Genomic DNA, 17631 nt, shown 5'->3' with positions numbered 1-17631 from the left:
TTTATTAGATTTGATTAGATTAGATTCAACTTTATTGTCATTACACATGTACAAGTACAAGGCAAAGAAATGCAGTTTAGGTCTAACCAGAGTGCAACAGCAGCAAGTGCAGGATATACAGTTATTACAAGATTTAAATGTGTTAAATAAATGCGGATTATTGTGTTTGTGTATTTTAAAGTCCATCCGGTTTTTTCGCGCAGATCTGGCAACCTTTGGGCCAGGTACAGTGGACCTCAGGTCCTCTAAACATCCCGTTTTAAGACAGTACATTTAATTAATTTCTTAATCACAAAATTATTTATAAAGCACTAATATTTTGCAACAGAAAGTACACGTTACATCAACGAACAGCTTTCTATCTACATGTCATTCAATTCATCAGTGGTTTAAATGAAACACTTCATTTAATACATGTAGAATATAATAAAAGTGATGTATGGTACATAAAAAGAGGACAGTAAATTATCGCTCACGTATCGCTCTTGAGTTTGAATAATTGATTCGGTAACAAATAAATAATTAAAATTCCTAAAGCTATAACAGCAACGGAAAAAAAACAACATACGAGCCCACACGTCCATCCAATCGCAGGGCGGAATTTGACATCTTTCCTACTTGTTACCCAATCCGAAAGAAGGTCCCGCCTCTTCCTGTTGTGAGTCTGTTATAATATTCCCCTAGAATAAACTGATGGTGCTGTAAGAGAGCAGCTTGTGGATGCTGGAGGCCTGCAGACTCTTCACTATTATAAGGTGTAAGTTTCTTTATGGAAGTCTTTACATAACAAGTTCTGTTTGATGTTCTGGGGCTCAGCTGGCATCACTTATGGTATTTTGACCGTCGTGTGCCTTAAAACGGTATTATAAATAAAAAATAATGATGTATCAGATGTTTTAAAAATGTAAATATAAAACATTAACTCGAGTAAATGTTATTTCTAATGTTAGATTTAGCTTTTTTTTTTTTTTGGTTACTAAGGTCAAGGTAAGAGATGTAATAATTATGTCAATGTGTGTGTGTGTGTGTGTGTGTGTGTGTGTGTGTGTGTGTGTGTGTGTGTGTGTGTGTGTGTTTGACCTCAGTTTTGCTAGCACTCCACCATGCCGAGCTCAGTGTTTTGGGCTGTAGATGTGTATGGGAAGGTGTACAGCTTGTGCATCACTAGGGGGCGCTGGCAGCAATGCATGGAGAATCAGCTGGAGCTGAAACGCATAACTGCTGCTGATATGTGCTGCTGGGCCATAGGCTTTGATCAACAGGTTTACCTCAATGTACTTCCCAGTGACGTGATCATACGTCATCAGGAGGAAACCTACGAGAACCAGGTACATGAATGTACTCTATACAGTACAGTCTAGTATAACACCAGCCCTGTGCTTTGAGCTGGAAAAATGTGTCTTTTTATGTAATGTACTGGATGAATGTCTTGCAGAGATGGAATCCAGTAGAGGGATACACGGACACGCTCCTGCCCACAGATCGCTGGTCGTGGACTGACGAGTTTGGCATGAAGCCACAGCCACTACACAGCTTTCACCTGCCATCTGAGAACTGGGAGTGGGAAGGAGACTGGTACGTGGATGATGAAAGCTGTGGCAGAGAGTCCACATCTACTGGGGTGAGTATAATATGAGATAGGACACTGGCATTATATAAACAACATAAGAACAAAATGAACAATAAAAATACAACAATACACTCTCCTAAATTATAAGCACTGTACGGATAGGTATACATTTCAATAAAACAACAATTCCCCTTAAATCCTGGTGATCCTTTAAGCATTAGACTAAAAAATTGTTAAACTTTCAGCATTAAGACCCACAAAGGATCGTAACACTATATTCCAACTCTTAAGATATGAGGCACGTACAAATATGTCAGATAGGTGTAACGTGCATTTATTACATAATATTAATCTTTGAGCAATTCTGTATGACTTTTGTTTTATTCTCAATTTTACACCGGATTAGATTCAAACCACTGCCTTAAATGTAAAAATTATAGTATTTACTTGAATCCAAATCACAAAGTTTTTCTATCGACAAATGCAGTTTCATATCTTTTCTGGAGGTGTATGGACAGACATTATGTACAAGGAACCTAAAATTTATATAAATATATATTAAAGTGCAAAAGAAATAACAAACAAAGCAGTGTGTGTATATATAACTAATATCAAAATTCATCACCTGTCCAAAAACATTTTCCTCATCAAAGCTGCACCCAGATGTTGGAGTAAAGTATCTTTTTTTTTTTTTTTTTTTAAATGAACTTTCACAACAATGCTGTTTTGTCCTGCAGGGCTGGGAATATGCTGTGGACTTCCCTACTACCTTCACTAAAGATAAGAAGTGGAACTCGTGTGTCCGCCGGAGAAGGTGGCTTCGTTACAGGAAATATAAAGCACTTGGACTATGGGCCAAGGTATAATCAGGTCAATGATGCTACCATCCCCATGCTTTGCTGTGTGTATGTTATTGTCAGGGTGATTAGCAGTATTGGCTTTGTGCCAAGGAAACCAAGTTTTATGAAGTCAGGGAAACTGATTGGTGCTAAAGTGTAATTTCAAAGTTTGGGGTATTTCTTAAAAAACAACCCTGACTGACACATTTCCTGGACTTTGTCCTTGATAACTACTTTATAATACTTTTTAGCTAAATTAGGTAACAAACTACAGCCTTCAAGGAACAGATGTATTTACATTGAAATGTCATGAGACTTTTAGTTGCAAACTCCACTAATCTAATTATGTGACTACTGATGACAACAGCGGGGGTGAATCACAACTTTTACATGTTTTTTTGTTAAATAAATCTATATATATATATTAGATTTATTTAACAAAAAACATGTATTTTTTAAGAGTAGTGTGTGTGTGTGTGTGTGTGTGTGTGTGTGTGTGTGTGTGTGTGTGTGTGTGTGTGTGTGCGCGTGTGTGCATGCACGTGTGTGTTGGTGTAGGTGCCTTTAGACAAAGGCCGACCTCCTCCAGAGCCCTTCAGTGATATTAGTTGTGGAGGCTGGGACATGGGCGACAGACCAGACAAACCCGTCTCCCTGTGGGCCGTATCTCAGCAAGGAAAGGTAAGACCTCATATTTTTTTAATGAAGACCTGATGCTAAAAAAAAATGAACATTAATATTACAAAAATGAATATTATTACTTGGCTTTGAAAGAGATGCAGAGCATGTAACATAATGCATATTATTTATAACACTGACTCATTCACCGACCATTTTTTTAATAATCTCAGATTAAAAATTCTCTTTCAACGTATTTTGTGTTGATTTTCCTTGCTTTTTTGGATTGTTGTCTTCAAGAACACGTACACATTATATTTATTTGATGTTTGAATTTAATATTACATATTATATTGGTGTAGTTTCTACACAGAATTTATTTTCTGTTATAAAAAGGGAAGGGTTATGTACATAAAATTATGTAAACATTTAAATAAGGCACATTTCTGTCCACTAGAGGTCAGTGCAACTCTGATGTTTTTTTACACTTAAGTATTATAGAATCCTCTCTAAAATAATACGAGACTGCAAGGATGTAAAGAATGTACACCTGTGCTCAGGTGTGGTTTCGTTCAGGCATTCATCAGCAGAATCCAGAAGGCACAGAATGGGAAAACATCCCTATCCCTGAATCCACTGAAGTCGCACAAATAAGCGCCGGTCCAGGAGACCTGCTGTGGGCCGTGCTGTGGGACGGACAGCTTCTCGTCAGGACAGGCATCCACAAACACTGCCCTAAAGGTCAGTACCTTATGCTGTGTGTTGTTCTCACTTCATAATTCTCACTTCATTCATAGTTTAAACGAAGAACACAGGCCGAACACAGGTTACTGCTGCGTCAGTGATTTCACACAGTGATGGAGTCTCTGGATTTTCTCTCTGTTCAGGTACATCATGGGTGACGGTGGATCCTCCAATTCATACCAAAGCTGCCCATGTAGCAGTGGGGGTCAGTGTGGTCTGGGCAATCACCAAGGACAAGAAAGTAGGATTTGCTAGTTTTACACTCTGCATATACAGTACATTAGCATTTACTTGGCCTATTAGTCAGCGATTATGTTGCGAAGGTTACTACATTCATCCTCAAACTTTACAGATAAAGGACAAGTAGATTTTCACTTTACATTCTTATAGTGTCAAAACGTAATCCGAAAGTATGAGACCACTTCAAAAAACTCCCAATTTAAAGTATTCCCTAAAATAATTTTGCATTAAAAAAACAATGCACACACAAATTTAAAACAAAAAAATGTACAATGGCCGGCAATATACGGGACATTCCGGGTACTTATACAATACACATATTGTACTACATACTAGAGCCCTGCGCAGGACTGTTTTTATAAACCCGCACCCACCCGCTCCCACTGAATTTCTGACCAGGACCACCCGCGCCTGCAAGCTGCGTGTTCCACTCCCGCCCGCACCCGCAATGTTTGTGTCCACTCCCGCCCACTCCCGTGGATTTTTTCTTGAGAGCTTGTGAACATTTTGATTGTATACAAATGATCAGACTAATTATTAGTTCAGGCTAAAGTCCAGAATAACAGAATTAAACATGATTGCAATTAAATAAGATAAATTAATACTAATGCTAATATTAATCTTCTTCTCAACGTCATGTGTTCACTCCATTCTGATTATTAGGCTACACGCCAAATCCCACCGGATCCCCCGGATCTCCCGCTAAATTTTCTGACCGCCCACTCCCGCCCGGGGCAAAGGTGAAACCGCCCTCTCCTGTCAGATTTGCAATCCCGATGTAGCTCTCTACTACATACCATACATAGCAAAGAAATAATTCATTTTACACCAAATTAAAAATATGCTGCATCACAACAGGAGTTGTATCAGTTTTAGAGTACAGCACTGGTACTCTGCAGTAACAATAGCTACATTAATGCTACCATATTAAACTGAAGATTTCTTTCAATGGTAAGTTGAGACCAGTTGATTAGGAATTCTTTTAGACGGTTAAGAGGCTACGAAGCTTGGAATTACACAAGTGGCATAAAACCATTTGCACACTTTCTCCTGAAGGAATTAGGACCAAAATATATATATATAAATATACAGTTTGTTACCAAGAAATCACAGTTTTCTTTATAGTGAAGGCTTACCCGTGGCAGAAGACGTAAACTATTTCCAAAAATGCTTAATAAACATCTCACAGAAATCTTCACCAAGTCACTGATTATTTTTTTGCTTGTTATATGAGACAGAGCTTTATGCTATGGTATTACTGTGTCTAAGAGCTGTGCTGTTAGACAATGAAACAACAGTTTTTAGAATTCAACAGATTTGTGTGTATAATCAGAAATATCCACAGCCATGTAGACAGCAGGATTTGGGTCTGTATAACATTAAAGAAAATGTTTATAGTGCATTGTTGATTAATAACATGGTTTGCTTTGAATAAATGATCAAGATTTTTGAACCCTTTTGTTAAAACCAAATGAGTACATGCGCATCATAGGTATGGTTCAGAAGAGGTGTGAACTCCCACAATGCCACTGGCCTTGGCTGGATCAGTGTTGGTGGGGACATGACGATGCTCAGTGTGGGGCCCGGTGACCAGGTGAGGAACAGCAAAGTGTTAGAAATAGTGCTGGGTAGAGGATGTTACAGTCCAGCTATTACATTTCTTTTCCTGTACTTCAGTGCCTTTACAGAAACACAACACAAGCATGCACTCAAGGTCAAAACTGTAGCTTATATGACCGGTATACTGCCAGAGTGTACAGAGTCTCAGGTTTATACCTCGGACAATTTTCCACCTCTCTGTAACCGATGAGACGCTGAACTGAGTGGTGGAAAATTGCACTGCAATTATATACTATGATACAGTATGTTTTAGTAGTGTTGATTGGTTTATAGACGTTTTTTTCCAAGTAATTTAAGATATTTCATTTCAAGCAAATGACACGTCTTTCCATTAGCACACAATGTGTTCATATTGAAATTTCATTGAATTTTTAGGTGAATTTAAATATTAAAGACAAAAAAAGAAAATACAATCAGTCAATCAATATTCTTTCAAATGTATGTGGTTGTAACTTATTTATTTATAAAGCCTCTTGTGATTGAAATGCAGATTTATGCTAATAATCATTATGCACTTTAGAACTTTATTGCTCTAATTTATGTAACACTGAAATGATTAGAACTTTATCATACGTGTGCTAAAAGACATTTAGCCTGAGGTTCAGGCTAGCTCGGAAAACTTTGGCTGATACTAGGCCGTTACAGTATATTCTCATTATTCTACTCTCTCTCAGTTCACCAGTGACTAGTACACACATCATAAGGACACAGGAAGTCATCAGATGCACAGGTCACATGAGCTTATCAAAGCGGTGAACTGATAGTCAGCATCATGGTGTGATTTGGCTGAAATTCTGTAATTGTGTAGTGATTTTTTTTATTTATTTAATGACTCCAGTCTGTCTTTAAACCATGATGCACTGTCAAGAGACGGCTAGGGGGCAGATCTAATTACACTAGCATTCTCACATGCAGAATTATGTGTCATTAGATCCTCTGGCCAACATGTGCATGCAGAGCTACAGACAACTCACACCTTCCCATTCCTCCTTGCCAGAGTCACATTTCTCTGGGAGTCATATTTTGGTTGAAGTGCTGGAACTATTGAGTTTCATAGTAATGCTTGCTAGAGATGCAAACCCCTCCTTGTCCTTCTCTACCTAGCGCTCTCTCTATCTCTATCTTTCTGTCTGTCTGTAATTCAAACCCCACACTTGCCTGTTCTGCACGCTGGACACAGCTTATCCCGGCCAAATATATACTCCTACTATACTCTCAAGCCTGGACAGCCATATGGGAGCATATCTAATTTGGGTTTGGCTCTAACATCACATGCTCATATTTCACATTTTATTCCCAGCAGCTTTGGCTATGGCTTCACATACAGAGTTGATATCTTTCTTACTTTAATTTTGTTTAACTTGACAATACGTCGTTTATTAGAGCTGAGCCAGCAGGTAAAAATGCTGGACGAAGACCTTTAGAGGTGGTGAATGTATGATATACACAGCTTTAAACTACAGTACGACTTAAACGCCATCACAGACTACATGAATTTATGTTAAGTAGTCTCAAAGGTATGACTATTGATATTTACACTTTGATAAGAAGCTTGTGTACATTCAGAAGAATATGTCCTGACCTGAATATCTGCTTTAGCTCTTGACTTTTATTGGTTTACGCTGTGGTGCTTAATGAGTATAAAATTTAAGCCGTCTCAGATCTCTGCTTCTGCTAATAGATACTTTGCTCAAAAGGTTAGGCCAAAGCTCCAGACTCATACTGGAGTCCCAGGTTCTGCTGTAACATAATTTTGTATTCAGTTATAAAAATAACTTGGTAATCGGTTAATCCAGAACTAAAGGCATGGCAGGTTTATGTGAGGCAGTGACCTGTCACATACACCTGTCTAATAAGGGCATGGCAGATCATGATATAATAATGCATTTCAATGATGCCATTTTTAATCCGTTAAAATCTTATGATTAAATGTAAAAGGTCATACATTGCAGGTGTGGGGTGTTGGCAGTGAGGACAGGAGTCTTTACTTCCGCCATGGCGTGACCCACTCTGAGGTGACAGGACAGGCATGGGTTCCTGTGTGTGCCCAAGTGGATAACAGTCCTACCACCAACAAGCCCAGGTAAGTGAAGCACACTTAAAATTTCTTTATGACTTCTTCCCACGGGGCTATTTATCACCAGGAGATGGCGCTGTTTAGATACGATCAGAGTGCATATTCCTGCTCATTCCTCTGACCAATCACAACTGCCCTGACTGTTACATTCTCTGTATACATTTCTCTGGTCCGGTGACGTTTTGATCACTTCCTGCCCCCATGAGAGTAAACAATCTTTTTGCTTTGCCACAGGCTTGATGCACACCTCTCCTGCAAATATTCCCAGTATATTATTTACGGTGCTATATGGCTCTGATTCCCCCACTCTCTCTGTCTTGTGCCGCACAGTGATGTTTGCTTCATCAGCGCTCAAATTGCCGCACCTACCGAGGGTTCGGTGTTGGGCTGCGAAGACAGTGCTAACAGTCCTAAAGTCACTGGTGAAAGCCTTGTACCAGCCCTGCTAACTGAACACGGCACTCCTTTGCTTGACGCAGATGAAGAGAAGGCAGGAGAGGCTGATGCGCCTCGCCAGAATTCAGCCAGCCAACCAAAAGGCAGCGAGCTGCCATGGAGTAATGTGGATCTGGCAGAGATGAAAGTTCCCTCAGCCAGCGTGGCAGAGAAATCTGTAGCTGTGTACCCCCTGGAGCTGGGAGAAACCATAAAGCAGAAGGAACGGCCACTATGGGCATGGATCACTGCAGGACAATGCGAGATAGATTCCAACACGAACGTCAGCTGGCTGGAGATGCCAGGTACATAATTAGCATAATATTTGTATATCATAATTAGTATTGTATTTTAGTTACGTATTTGTTCATCATTTTAAAGTGTTTACAGATGTATAATATTTTAGAACGTATTTGATTGGCAAATCAAATCAAACTCTTGCTAGTTTCAGGCTCTATTTGAGGCATTTTTTGGACCTGAAAAAAGGTGCACCGAGCTGAAGCAAACCTTTTTTATCCAAAAAGGCAGGCACAGAGTAGAGGTCTTCTCGGGTCTAAAAAATGTACCCGACCCGAAGTGACCCAAAGCACTTTTTTCCCAAACCTGACATGCACAATTATTTTTTTTTAATAAAGCCCCGACCCGAGACAAACCCGAAAAAATTAGACCCGAATCCGACCCGACAGCAATTTTTTTAACCCGACTGGACCCGAATGTTGCGTAACTCTACACTAAAGTATCCGCTACAATGTGGATTCAAAATTGATTAACAGGTCTGTTTCAATGAAAATGAGCTTACCGCCAGACATACGATGTCGTAAGCGGTCTTGGCAAACAGAGGAGCGGTTGGAAAAGGACTCAAGTCAATGCACACACGCGAGATACAGTAGTTCGGGTCTTTTCAGGTCCGTTCGGTAAAAACACATTTATTTTAAACTACCCGAGTCCCGATGCCGCTATTATTAGACCCGACCCGTGTCCGAGGCACACGTGAAACTTTTAGACCCGAACCCACTCGGGTCTCGGGTCGGGCCTCGGGTTTTCGGATCTAAGTGGACCCGTGAAGACCTCTAACACAGAGTTAACCGGAAAGTGAAGGCAGTGTTTTCATTTTGTGAAATCAATTGTGTTTATGTTTTAAGACATGAACCTTTCTATTTTCTCTCTCCCAGATGAAGGGCCTCTGTCTGCCTCCATCAATCCTGCTCTTAGGGTCTCCGGTGGCCAGGTCCCAATGACAGAGAGAACACAGCAAGAGAAAGACAACACCATGGAGAGGGTACACACAACACCTACACCTGCGATATACATTTAAACAGAGGAATTGTAATTACATTAAAGTTATAGCAGGTAGGATCTAATATATTCCACTGGACTGTAGTAGTAAGCTGACGATTATAAAGGTTTTTTTGTGTACTAGTCTGTCAGTGTGAAAAAAGTGGCCATGTGCTGGTTGAGGGATTGGCAGCCCCATCAGTTAGAGGAGGTGTGTGTGACCCTGGAGCAGGTCAGGGGCAGTGAAGCTCCCCATGATGACATAATCTACCTCTACTATACACACAACCAGGAAAAGAAGGTAAGCAGTACACAATCTGGTGCTCACAGAACAAAACGTGAAGGAATATTTAGCAAAGCTCATACCAATTCTATACATGCAGTTTTTATGAGCAAGAGCTTGAACTTAGAAACAAATGGAAAACCTACAGTATTTCCACAAACCACACTTATAATGAAAGTCTAAAAGCTCAACCCTATTGGTAAATGTTCCAAATTTGAAGTGTGACCACAGACAATGAATTAACATTGACAGGTGGAAAGTGAGTAAATGAAGTAAAAAAAAAATTAAAAAAAAAGTAAGTGACTACCTTTGTGATCGACTATATGCTTAACTTTGACTGAAGGGATCTCAAAAGGTTAAAATTTCACCAACATTTATGTGTCCCAACAACTGGCCTTTAGTAAACATGCTTTCGGTCTTTTTCTTTATACTTGGAAATGTGGCAAAATTTTGCCAATGGTAATTTCAGATCTCTGATGTGCTGTGCTATAAGGACATTATAAACACTGGAGCATTTCATTATGCACAAGTCATGTATGTGTTATAATGTAGGTGTAATATTTTTTTTTCTTTATTTTTTTTTACTCTATAATTTCCTGTCTCAGTATCTTTATGCTGTGATGAGGGAAGTTACAGCTCTCGTTCCAGTACAGTGGGAGTCCATGTATGCTCTGGCTATCTATACAACTGAGAGGATAAGGCGGAGATGGCCTATTCTACTAACTACAGAGTCCCAGCAAGACATGAAGAGCTGGGTAATTCAGCAACAATGCCAAATACTCATCAAGAGATAAGCAAACTGCAACTCAGTGGTTCATTTAAACGATTTATTCATTCAGGAATTAGAGGCCACAGCTCATCTCATACCCTGTTATATTCTTATAACATGCTTATACTTAACATCCTGCCAACAGACTTACTGTAGTATTGCTTTATAATAGACAGTTGTAATGACATTCCAGTATCCATTGTCAATAAGAAGAGAATGATTTCTCTTTTGAGTTCATCTCTGGTTTATTCCTCATGGTATCTCAGGACACTTTTCCTTCAAGTGTCGCTGGATTTCTGCTTTGTCCTCAATGTCTATCATTAGAGCTTCGGCTAAAGAGCTACACAAATGAAAATGTAGTTGAATTGAATTGAGGCTCTTAAAGGCTCTGTTCAAAACACAAGGTTGTCTCAGTTCATGTGAGATCCAAAGCCTGCCTCATAGTCATAGTTAGACTGAATCGCTAGTAATAAAAAAATAATATTATCTGGATGTGCAACGACAATAGTAAGATGTCTGTGAATTTCCTGCAGCTGTCTCTGTTGAACGAGTCTTGCTGTGAGTCCAGAGCTCTCCATGGCCCTCCATCCAAGCAAGCCTTGTGGGCTGTTACCACCAAAGGGGATATCATGGTGCACGAGCCTTCACCCTGCTTAGAAGCTCCTGCTCAGTATTTACCCTGTGAACAGATGTACGACTTGCTGTTTTATTCCTATTCTTTTTTTTTTTCTTAATCCGTCACTGTTTTTTTTTTTCTTCTGCATTTAAGAAGTTGCTTGCTGCATGTTCATATCATCACAGTGCCTCCTCTTTCACTACTTATTTGCATGAATTTTTGTTTTTAATATAGCTGTCTTTTATTACCTTGCTTGGTATGGCATGATAGTGCTTGTGTATTTTGTATGTATGTGTGTGTGTGTATATGGGCTCAGGTTCTGGCGTCAGGTCCCTGGCCACCTGATTTCGGTGGAGTCTAACAGTCTGGGTGTGGTTTGGGGCATCGGCTATGATCACACCGCTTGGGTCTACACAATCGGCCATGGTGAAAACCAAGCTCAGGGTAAAACTTTATAATACACCAAGCCTGACCGTTAGAGTTACTATGCAGCCTTGCTTGTGCTTGCCTTGGTGCGTCGCCTTTCATATTATTGGCATGTTAAACCCTTCGATACTACAACTGTCCCAGTAACTTTTGATATTTTAAAATTGAAAGTTACACCAGATAGCAAAACGGATCAGCAAGCACTGATTGATATCAGGAACGTTTACATCTATGAGAACCAGCGCTGGAACCCTGTCACTGGCTACACAAATAAGTAAGTCACACCCCATTGTAGTGATTGTCTCTAGCTTTTCTCCTGCTGCTGATTTACTCTGATTAACTTCTACCTGCTTGACTCCTTAGGGGTCTCCCTACAGACCGCTACATGTGGAGTGATGCCCTTGGACTAAAGGAGTGCACCAAGGAGACCACCAAACCCCCCTCCCCAGAGTGGAAATGGGTTAGCCAACACATTACATGTTGTTAATATCCTAGAGACATAGTGTCCTCTATCTCTTCTTCTATATGTGATCTGATATATGAAATTTAAATATTCAAATATCTACATTTTTACTTCTTACTCTCTGTCCACCAGCACATCTTTAAAGCATGGGTGATTACCTAAATCTATGGGACACATTTCTCTGTACTGGGGGAAATATATATATATATTCAAACAATATAAACAAAAAAAAAGTTAATTAAAATGACACTTTTTTTCCACATTGAGCCACAGACCTGCAAACAAGATGCAGTTGAAATTAAGTCTCTACTCCAATTAATGCCTAAATTATTAGCCAGTGTTGACCCAGAAAAGACATTTTTTCCATTTTTCTCACCAATTTGATCTGTAAATCTCCAGGTTATAAAATGAATGATGATTTTCCACTTCGTGCCACTTGGGAGACTTGGGAAAGTGTAAGAGAGTTAGATAGGATCCGGCGGATCCTTCCACACCTTGGCTATTAGGGAGCACTGTAATACCAGATACAAATAGAGGTCTCATTTGTTATGTCTTTCTCTGCAGGTGACAGACTGGGTTATTGACTATAGCACTCCAGGAGGGACAGATAAAGAAGGCTGGCAATATGCTGCAGATTTCCCAGTGTAGGTCTTTTCCTATGAGAACTCTATTCCAATAAGCTGTAACGATTACGTCACTGATCAGAGCTGTATTTCATATGACACTTTTATACAGGACATTTCATGGGTATAAGACCATAAAGGACTTTGTTAGAAGAAGGCGTTGGGTCAGGTAAAGATTTCTGTATTTAACCATAAACGTTGTGTTGAATATATTGTATATAATAATATATTTAAAGGACTGAACATTCAAAACCTTTTAATAAGAGGAGAATTTTAAATATGCCTTTTCAAATTTTTTGCCCTGCCAATAAATCTGTATAGTGTCTGAATTTCAGCTATTCAGTTCTGCTCTTTGTCCTGAACGGCAGTTCACAAGGTGTACATAGTTTCACCAAAATGGGGTGGGGTCAGTTCATGTTCAGTGCACCTGCAATTCACATCACAAACAGCAGAGGGCACTGGGAATTACAGATTGCTTCTTTAATAGCCTAAAGATTGTTATTTGAATTAAAATTAATTTCAATTATGATTTATTTATTCGTTATTAATTAAAAATAACAAAAATTAGCCTGGTATGTCAGATGCGTGTGTCATCATTCTCCATAGGAAATGTAAAATTACTATAATCGGACCCTGGCAGAAAGTCCCACCCATCCCTCTTATTGATGTCACCATCCTGCCGTGTCTGGCTCAGACCAGCTTGGAGCAGGTTCCATTGTGGGCCATCAGTGAGAAGGGAGACGTCCTGTGTCGCCTGGGCGTCACTGCAGAGAACCCAGCCGTGAGGGGACACACATCCCATACACACACACACAAAAAATCTAAACATAAACTGTGTGCATGCAAATTCCACCTATAGTTTATTATTATTATTAGTAGTAGTAGTATTAGTATTAGTATTCAGTGAAACTCATTGAAGTTAGTTTCTGATCAGTCAAACCTCTGCTCACTGTGTGTGTTTGTGTGTGTGTGTGTGTGTGTGTGTGAGAGAGAGAGAGAGAGAGAGAGAACAGCATTTCAACAACCTGAAAAATGCTTGATTTGCAGTTAAGTAATAAAAATCGATATCCAATTGATTAAGATGTATAACAGATAAAGTAAGTAGTATGGAATCTAGTCTCATATTAAACCGCAGGTCATCATGCTACAGTATTAAATGATAAATGTTCATGTGCAGATACACATTAGAACTCATTAGTTCTTCAGTTCTGCACATTAGCATTGAAGAGATGACCTGGATGCAGTCTTCAGACAATACATTTGTTACATTTTAATGGTTCACTAGATTTTACAGTCCCACTTCTAACATGACACAATTTCTTTTGGTGTAGTTTGATTTATGGCATCTTAGTATTTCACTGATTTATTTAATGCAATTTAACTGTAAATTAAGCGTAATGTGACTAAAATTTAAACCTTAAAATGAATTTTTAAAATGTAATGATGTAATAAGGAACTTATTGAATTCACACATTTTCTGCCCTCAAATCACCTCATTTTGATATCATACATAAGTTTTATGAATTACACATAGAAAATCTGCACTTATTTTTTATGTAGCTTTGCTGATTGTTATAATAATAATAATAATAATAATAATAATAATAATAAGAGTCTAGAGCAAGGGCAAATCTACCTGTGTGCTCATCAGTAGTATTGTCTGAATTGTGTGCATTATCAGCATCGACTGCAGTGATATTTCAGTAAAGAGTGAGCTTTATAATGTGCACTTGAGGGTCACCTTTCTCTCTCTACGCAGCCCCAGTTAACAGTAACACTACAAAATCCATGTGTCCTACATTTTCTGCTCATTGTAAAATGTGAACGCTGCTCAGATTGAGTGTTTCTGTACTGTAGGGCAGCTCGTGGCTCCATGTGGGGACAGATCAGCCCTTTAAGTCCATATCCATTGGAGGAGGACACCAGGTGTGGGCAATCGCACGGGACGGAGCAGTCTTCTACCGTGGCTCAGTTTCAGCCCAAAACCCAGCAGGTGACATGGAGCAAGGCCAGGGAATGACTTTTGTGTTTTATAGCAATAAGAATGCAATGGTTTGTGTTTAAAGATAATACAAGTAAGACTTTTTTAGCATGACTAACAGGACACAACTGAGCAGGTAATGTTCTTAACAATGGCAGCTTGATGTTGTCAGGGACCTTCTAATCAGTAGCTCAATGCCTTAACCACTAAGCTACTACTGCCCCAGCTCAATGCAGCTTCCTACCCATTTTCCAGCTGCTTTGCACTTAGTAGTAAAATGTTTGTGTGTATCAAATGTCCAATTAAGGTCATGCCAAGGCTGTTATCTCTCATTCTCCATACAGCAACTTTGTTATTTACAGATATTGTCTCCTTGGCATGACCTTAATTGGACATTTGATACACACAAACATTTTACTACTACTGTAATTGCAAAGCAGCTGGAAAATTGGTAGGAAGCTGCATTGAGCTGAGGTGAGAAATCATACAAATGGATAAGAAGCTGGGGTCTGCTATATGTGGTGGACAAATAGTAAGGTCAAGGGGCAAGAGTCACTATGTAGTTGTTGGAGCTGCAATGCATAAAATTATTTACATATAGGTCAAGAGCTTCATTTAATATTCACATGACATGGGTGCCTGGAATCAGCCCCAGGGTGCCACTAGCAGGGTAAAGATCTTGACAACTACAGTAGTGGAAGCCTTATCTTAGTGCCACAGTTTTTCCAAATTTAGAAGATGAGCAATTGGCCTGAGCATTTTAAGAGTCCCACCTGGTTGGCAACAGGCATGTCCTAGTTGTCTTGGGAACATCTTACTGTCTTCCAGTAAGTGCTGAAATCTGTGGCCATTTTAGGCTCAGTTTGCTACCACAGAGGCAGTTAGAAGATAAGCTCAGGTGACACAAAGCTGATAAATAATGTGTATTTTATCATTGTTTTGCAGGCGAGTGCTGGTACCACATTCCCTCTCCCAACAGACAGACTCTCAAACAGGTGTCTGTGGGCAGGACCTCTGTATTTGCTGTTGATGAAACCGGTGAGAAAGAAAAAAAAAGGGGAACCTCTGCAAGTACTGAAAATGGTGGTTGTCACTGATGTGTCTGTGTGTTCTAACAGGTAATCTATGGTATAGGCAGGGGCTGACCCCTAGTTATCCTCAAGGTTCTGCATGGGAGCTCATCTGTGGTAATGTGTGCAAAGTTTCCATTGGACCACTGGACCAGGTATGAAACCTCTCCCTTCTATAAAACGGTGGTGCCCTGCAAAATATAATGTGGACCTAAAAGACCATAGCCTGGTGTTTTCTGGTGGCTATGATAGCAATGTGAATCATTTTCCAGGTTTGGATAATCGCTGATAAGGTTCCAGGTTTTCCAACAGAGAGATCTGGCACTATATGCCACAGGCTTGGACTGAGACCAATGCAACCTAAAGGATTATCATGGGACTTTGGAATTGGTGTAAGTTTTCATGTGTTGTTTTTTTTTTTTTTTTTTTATTACCCGTCATTTCCCGTGGTTGCCAAATCTGGTCTTGGATCACATGAATTAGATTAAAGCAGATCTTTCAAGCTAGTGGACCAAATAACAGGTTGAACTAATTATTTGGTGGAAATCTTTTCCCCTTAGCATAATGTACATGAAGGCTAATGTACTTTCTTTATAGCATACCACACTTAGGCAAGTACTATCTAAGTAAGTATGATCCCTTCCATATGTATGAGATCACAGATACCCATGATTAGTTACTTAGTATGCCTTGAGAGTATCCTATCCAGAGAACACAGACATCTCTCTTGGACTCTTGCTACAAATGTCTGTGGCAACTTTTCTATTGAAACTTATAATTTTGTGATGATAGCAAACACTGTTTTTTTAGTGCCTCTCAGTAGCCCTGCAGCTACATGACAAATCATTGTTTTTAAATCAGTTTATATTGGACAACTATGGCTATACACAAGTTTTACCACATTTTCTTATCAATTTCATCAATTCTCAGCCACGCAATAGCCAGCTCCCACCCCATCATCCCTATGACAGAAAAAACCTATTATTAAGCACTTGGAGACTCCTTTTATGCTCATTATTAAGCTTAACTTATTTATAGCAACCAAAATACACGTTCCTGTGAATGAGCTGTTACCATAGAAAAAGCCATGTGCTTTAACCAGTGCGTTAATAGAAACTTATGATGTGCCTTGCAGCTGCAAATACTGGCAGAGCTGTTATTATTAAAAATTAATCCACACCTTCTGATCACTCGGAATCCAACAGCTCGGTGATAATCATTTAAAAAAATAAACGATTACGGTACTTTATTTCTGGAATGTCTACCTACAGAACCCAAACCCTACCTAGCTTTATTACAAGGGACATACAGTAGGTGTCTCTGCACCACACTTTGAGAAGCATGAGTAGAAATTAACAGTTAATGTGCTTTTGTGCTAATACAGGGAGGTTGGGAACACCTGTCAGTCAGAGGAAACGCCACCGAGCCGCAGCGTATCACCGCTCCCAGTCCACAGACCAGCAGGAGCCAGGAGCAGGTGAAGAGCAATGCTACAGGGTGTTAATCTCCTCACTAAACCTTACCTAACCATGTCCCACAGCACTCACTCACTCACTCAGTCTCTCTCAGGCGTTTTCTGTTTTTGTGAAATAAGGATTCACTTTTTAAACATATTTCTTACTCATTTTCAGTAACCGGTTTATCCTGGTCAGGGTCCTGTGATTTCGGAGTGGGACACCCGTCCATCAGGGGGCACCATTGGAGGAATCCAGGCACCAGGCAGGAGGAAACTCAAACAGGGAGAACGTGCACAGAAACCCGAAACTTAGTGGTTTAACCTAAATTATGGCCCACTGCTGCTACTTTGAATCCTTCACATCACTTTTGTCTTTAAAGCATGTTATGTCCTTTTATACAGTTACAGAAGACTCACAGTTTTAGTGAACACTGATTTTAAACACTATTATATTACTGATTATTTTCCTTAAGTGTGTATGATGCATGGGTGTTGTGTGTGTGTGTGTGTGTGTGTGTGTGTGTGT

General features: G+C 39.6%; 1 protein-coding gene across 2 annotated transcripts; it reads left to right on the top strand.

Moving 5' to 3' along the window:
• The first annotated feature begins 638 nt into the window (after positions 1–638).
• tecpr1b (tectonin beta-propeller repeat containing 1b) lies at positions 639–17605 on the top strand. 2 transcript variants are annotated; one of them, XM_027139048.2, is made up of 26 exons: positions 639–757; positions 1086–1328; positions 1436–1621; positions 2308–2430; positions 2968–3090; positions 3588–3768; positions 3915–4012; positions 5504–5605; positions 7584–7714; positions 8039–8448; positions 9316–9422; positions 9564–9719; positions 10307–10456; positions 11004–11161; positions 11403–11530; positions 11684–11786; positions 11876–11972; positions 12540–12619; positions 12711–12767; positions 13205–13379; positions 14456–14591; positions 15525–15617; positions 15698–15804; positions 15922–16041; positions 17034–17126; positions 17281–17605. In XM_027139048.2, exons 2-26 carry the CDS (start codon positions 1104–1106, stop codon positions 17281–17283), a joined length of 3342 nt encoding a protein of 1113 aa, XP_026994849.2. In that variant the 5' UTR covers positions 639–757; positions 1086–1103; the 3' UTR covers positions 17284–17605. The 2 variants fall into 2 exon arrangements, with proteins under 2 accessions (XP_026994849.2, XP_026994848.2); XM_027139047.2 differs by having other exon boundaries at positions 676–755; positions 17302–17605.
• Positions 17606–17631: the final 26 nt, after the last annotated feature.

This window comes from Tachysurus fulvidraco, chromosome 15 (genome assembly GCF_022655615.1).
Source record: "Tachysurus fulvidraco isolate hzauxx_2018 chromosome 15, HZAU_PFXX_2.0, whole genome shotgun sequence".
Taxonomy (NCBI): domain Eukaryota; kingdom Metazoa; phylum Chordata; class Actinopteri; order Siluriformes; family Bagridae; genus Tachysurus; species Tachysurus fulvidraco.
Note: the sequence above shows the minus strand (reverse complement) of the source record. Positions and strands in the feature narration are given on the sequence as shown.

Coding starts and splice junctions, on each gene's coding strand:
- tecpr1b (XM_027139047.2), top strand. CDS start 1,104: ATGCCGAGCTCAGTGTTTTGGGCTGTAGATGTGTATGGGAAGGTGTAC. Junction 10,457..11,003: donor AGCAAGACATGAAGAGCTGG/GTAATTCAGCAA, acceptor AATTTCCTGCAG/CTGTCTCTGTTGAACGAGTC. Junction 16,042..17,033: donor CATGGGACTTTGGAATTGGT/GTAAGTTTTCAT, acceptor GTGCTAATACAG/GGAGGTTGGGAACACCTGTC.